The 4682-nt window shown below is 58.4% G+C and overlaps 1 protein-coding gene across 1 annotated transcript in view; it reads right to left on the reverse strand.

Annotated features, from left to right (window-relative positions):
* MYO1F (myosin IF) overlaps positions 1–4682 on the reverse strand; it is a gene marked incomplete at its 3' end in the record, with an annotated part of 16569 nt that overhangs the window by 341 nt on the left and 11546 nt on the right. The window contains exons 12-24 of the mRNA XM_010170055.1: positions 4498–4584; positions 4292–4378; positions 3871–4038; positions 3695–3780; positions 3239–3320; positions 3028–3134; positions 2595–2693; positions 2375–2519; positions 2106–2220; positions 944–1113; positions 666–811; positions 223–369; positions 1–143 (exon numbers count right to left, since the gene is read on the reverse strand). Of these exons, the coding sequence (XP_010168357.1) occupies positions 1–143; positions 223–369; positions 666–811; positions 944–1113; positions 2106–2220; positions 2375–2519; positions 2595–2693; positions 3028–3134; positions 3239–3320; positions 3695–3780; positions 3871–4038; positions 4292–4378; positions 4498–4584 (1582 nt within the window). The remainder of the gene's footprint in view (positions 144–222; positions 370–665; positions 812–943; positions 1114–2105; positions 2221–2374; positions 2520–2594; positions 2694–3027; positions 3135–3238; positions 3321–3694; positions 3781–3870; positions 4039–4291; positions 4379–4497; positions 4585–4682) is intronic.

The raw sequence follows: 4682 nt of genomic DNA on the forward strand, positions 1-4682 counted from the left end.
TCCTGGGGAGCCCGTCCCCAATGCTGACCGTCAGGGTTTTGCCTCCAGCTTTGAGGGTGGCCACGTCACCCTGTCCTCTGATGAAGGTGACATTGCGGGTGCCACCACCGCCCCAGCCCTCCTTCTTCACCCGAAACAGTAGTCTAGGGGAGAGAGAGGCCATGAGGCCACGGTGACAGGACCCTGTCCTGCTTTGTCACCTCTCCTGGCCTCCATCCTTACGTGTCCTTGAAGGAGAGGCGCAGCTTGGTGCGGGTGAGCTCCTCGTAGCGTTTGCACAGCAGGCTGATCAGCTCCGTCTTGAAGATGGACTCCAAGAAATTGTCGGTGTCGTTCTCGTGGAGGATGAAGAAATCATCCTGCCTGGTGCTGGGGGAGCAAGCCCAGTATGGGGGTATCAGTGGGGGGTGGGTGAGGTGGGTGCCAGCTGAAGCTGGGAGCCCTGCTGGGTTTGGGTCCACCCCAGATAAATTTGGAGGGTGATTTAGCTGGAAACCTCCTTGGTCTCCAAAGCCTCATCTGCAAAACTCATTGTGGTGAGCCCCATGCCCTGCTGCCTCCATGGGTGAGGGGCTGGGGGCTGGAGCAGGGAGAGGCTGGTGGAGCTGATGGGTGAAGCCTGACTGTGGTGACCTCCCATGCAGAGCCCGGGCTAAGGGACACACCTCAGCGAGACGCCGCTCACCGCCTGGAGCTCCACCTTCTTCTTGAGCACCTCCTTGATCTGCCCCTTCTCAGGACCTTTCTTTACCTTCTCCCGCCCGATCACGTAGAAGTACTTGGGGGTGAGGATGAAATCCCGCTTGATGGGCTGGGAAAGGGGAGAAGCAGGGGGTGAAGGGTGTTTTTAGGGGGTCACAAACCCCACACATACATTCCACCCAAGAACAGCCACCCTGAGCCACAGCTTGGCCTGTCCCAAGCCCCAGGTGGGTCCATGTACCTTGAACCTCCGGTCATACTTAATGATGGAGTCGGCAAAGTCGATCCGCTCCCGCTTGGCCAGGAACTGGCGCAGCTCTGGCCGCTCCTCCATGCCCAAGTAATCACCCACAAAATTCCTGTTGATGCTGTTCCTCCTCCGCTCTTTGAAGTTGTAGAGGATGTTGGAGGCTGTGAAGGATCCCAAAGTGATGCTGGTCAGATGGGGCTCTGTGCTGGTGGCTCAGCTTTTGGCTCCTGCCTGGCTGGTGCCTGCCCTCCCAAACCAGCTTCAGGAGATGTCAGATGGATCATGGGGTTTGCTTTATGCCATGGGAGGAATCCAAGCTGCTTTGAGCTTGGCTGGATTCAAAACCCATTCATTGCCTTCAAATAACTTGTGCTGTGGGAGGGACCCAGCTGCTTCCTGGGTTTTCTCCTTGACTTTTCCCCACATGCTTGGGAGGGTGGAAAAACACCGGGGAAAGGGTCAGATGGTGACCACTGGCCCTTCACATCCCTCTGCAAACACTGATTCCCACCCACTCCTCTCTGTCCCTTTGCCGGCAATGAAATGCAGAGTGGGACAGTGTGAGGGTTCCTGCCCTGCAGCCCCTCCCAGGAGCAAGAAATCACAGAATCCCAGACTGGTTTGGGTGGGAAGGGACCTTAAAGCTCATCCAGTCCCAACCCCCCTGCCAGCAGCAGGGACACCTTCCACTAGACCAGGTTGCTCAAAGCCTCATCCAACCTGGCCGAGAACACTTCCAGGGAGGAGCAGCCACAGCTTCTCTGGCCAACCTGGGACACTGTCTCACCACCCTCACACCAAAGAATTTCTTCCTCACATATCAGCTCCATCTCCCCCCTGCCACTTTCAAGCCATCACCCCTTGTTCTGTCACTCCCTGCCCTTGGCCAAAGTCCCTCCCCAGCCTTCCTGGAGCCCCTTCAGGTACTGGGAGGCCACTAGAAGGTCTCCCCAAAGTCTTCTTTTCTAACCTGTGTCCTCCTTTAAAATGTAGGAAAGGACCCCGGACACGTCATGGTTGGGTCCCTCCTCACCCACTCGTTAGTGCCGCAGTGAGGAGCTGGGCTATCGCTCTGGTAGCTGGGCTGTGCCCAACGAAGGGCACTTTTAAGAGGTGTTGGAGTGCCAACATCCCCATCCTTGCCCGGCCTTACCCTCCTCTCGCATCTGCTCGTACTTCCGGATGGCGACGTGCCGGCGCCAGGCCTTCTGGATCACCCGTGCAAAGCCATCGAATTTCCTCTCCCGCATCTCTTCAAGGAGGAAGAGCTAGGAGGGACACGAGGTGCTGAGCATGGCTGGTCAGGGGGGCCACCAAGCCCCAGCTGTATGGCTTCTCCTGCACATCGGCATCCCAAACCCTCCCCAGCGTTGCGCAAAGTGATGCCCAGTTCTGTATTGGGGTGAGGGGCAGAGGACCTACCGATTCCGGGTTCTTGACAAACACTTTGCTCCGACCCATCTGATACTGATCTGGGTCCATGTTGACCGAGCGCAGCAAGTGCTGCACCCCTTGTCGCTCATCCCCACGCCAGGACGGCCACGTCTCAGGGGTGAGGATGGCGTAGCTGCCAGGGAGAGAGAGGGGATGTTACAGCCAGGCAATGGGGTCCCACCATCCCACCATCCTGGTGGTCACTCACCGTTGTAGGAATTTGTGGAAGACACGGCGATAGGCGAATCCTGCCCGGCGCACACGGATGTTCTCCTTCAGCCCCAGATATTCGACTTGGTGCTTCACCCTGGAGAACCGGGAGGGACACGCTTGGTGTGGGATGGCAGGGTGGTGGGGGGACCTGCTTGGACCCTTCAGCCACTGCTTTGCATGGGGACACCCATGGCCACGCATGTGTGAGAGCTTCTTGGGGCTCAGATGGTGCCTCTGGGTGATGCCCATAGAGGAGGACGAGTGTCCCTGCACCCTCCTCAGCACCCACCTCATGCCCCCCTGGCTCTGTGGGACCACCCAGGGGTGCAGTTTTTGGAGGAAAGCTGGTCCTGGTGATATCTCCATGGCCAGGTCCTGTCCCCCAGGCTCTGTGGGTTCCCTGATACATCCTGAGGGGCCTCTGTTACCTGCTCTCCTCCCAGTCCCGGGGTTTCTTGGTCTCGTTGGGTTTGATGCAGCGGATGTAGTGTGGTGTGCACTTCATTAGCGTGTTCACCAGGTCGTTGGCCTGTTTCTGGTGCAAGGATCGACCTCTGGAGCATTAAAGGTGTTGGTGGAAGCCCATGGCCCTGCTGCTGCCCTAGAGGCAGCTGCTGTCCTGCAGCCTCCAGGACGTACCTTGATTTTGGAGCCTGCGGTGGTCGGTCGTCCCTTTTTGTCAGAATCAAGTTTTTCTGGGAAAAGCATCCGGATGAAAGCGCTGAAAGGCAGGTGACAGTCCCCAGGTGAGAGCCGCCAGCCTCCCCAAGCTCAGCTCACACTGAGCTGGAACCAGCTCCAGCTCTGCTTTCTGCTGCTGGGACATCCTACACCATGGCCAAGCCCATCCCCAGGCTGAGCAGGATGGGTGCTGGGGGGTGAGGACCCCTCACCCAGCCCTCAGCCCCTGGGTGCTGCTGTGTTCAGTGGTGGGGGGGATGCTGCTGGTGCCCACGGGGTGATGCAGGATGCTGAGCACCCTGAGCCATGGCTCCAGCAGAGGCAGGGCCCGCAAAGATCTGCCTGTTGAGGAATTCACCCTCTGCCCCAGCCCTTTTGGGGTGGTCCCAGGACCCCAGGGCTGGCAGGACTCACTATTCGCTGCTCTGCATGAGCTCAATCAAGTCGGTGAAGAGCACGTCCCGGTTGCGCTCGCAGAAGCCGTTCACGTCGTAGGAGACCTTGGGGGCAGGAGGGGAGCTCAGCCCCGTGCCGATGGGGCCATGGGGTGTGGGGTGATGATGTGGGGTGCAGGATGTGGGGTGCTGTACCTTGCCTGCATAGTGGTGGATGACGAAGCCTGAGTTCCAGCTGTTGAAGTGCTCGTGGGTCCCCACGGCCGCTTGCAGCTTCTGCAGCAGGGTCTGGTCTGCTCCCTCGCCGGTGGCATGCATGGTGGCACAGACATCATCCAGGACACTCATGATCCCAGGGGGGTTCTGGGAGAAGGAGAGTGAAACTGTGGGTGGCCAAAGACCTGCAGATGGGGCTGATCCTGGACCTGGCTGTGCTCAAGTGCCCTGCATGGCTCAAAGCTGCTTCATGCTCAACAACAGCTCAGGTCAAGGACATTGAGCTGCTGCTCTGCCAAAGATGCTCCACAGCAGGACCAGCATCTGCCACCCATCCTCAACAGCACCCCCCCACCGCCCTGGCTGCCTCAGCGCCCCGAGAGGAGGGGACCCCACTCACCAGCTTGTTCTCTATCAGGTCACACACCACCTTGTTGTTGAAGTACTGGATCTGCGTCCACTTGATCCCCTCCTGCACGTATTCCTCCTGGGAAAGCACATGGAGAACTAGATGGGCCCCCGACTCGTGGGATATGATGGCAGAGGTGCAGGGTGCAGGAATTGGGGTGCTGGTGCAGCTCCCCCTAACCCAGCCCGCCCCCGTACCTGCTCTGCCTTCAGGGTCAGCTCTATGAAGATCTGCTGCAGCTTCTCGTTCACAAAGTTAATGCAGAATTGCTCAAAGCCATTTTTCTGCAAAGGGACGAAAGATGAAAGAGAAGATCACAGAGAATCATTCAGGTTGGAAAAGACCTCTAAGATCATCCAGTCCAACTGTCAACTCATCACCA

Source organism: Antrostomus carolinensis, unplaced genomic scaffold, assembly GCF_000700745.2.
Source record: "Antrostomus carolinensis isolate BGI_N321 unplaced genomic scaffold, ASM70074v2 scaffold28546, whole genome shotgun sequence".
Classification (NCBI taxonomy): Eukaryota; Metazoa; Chordata; class Aves; order Caprimulgiformes; family Caprimulgidae; genus Antrostomus; species Antrostomus carolinensis.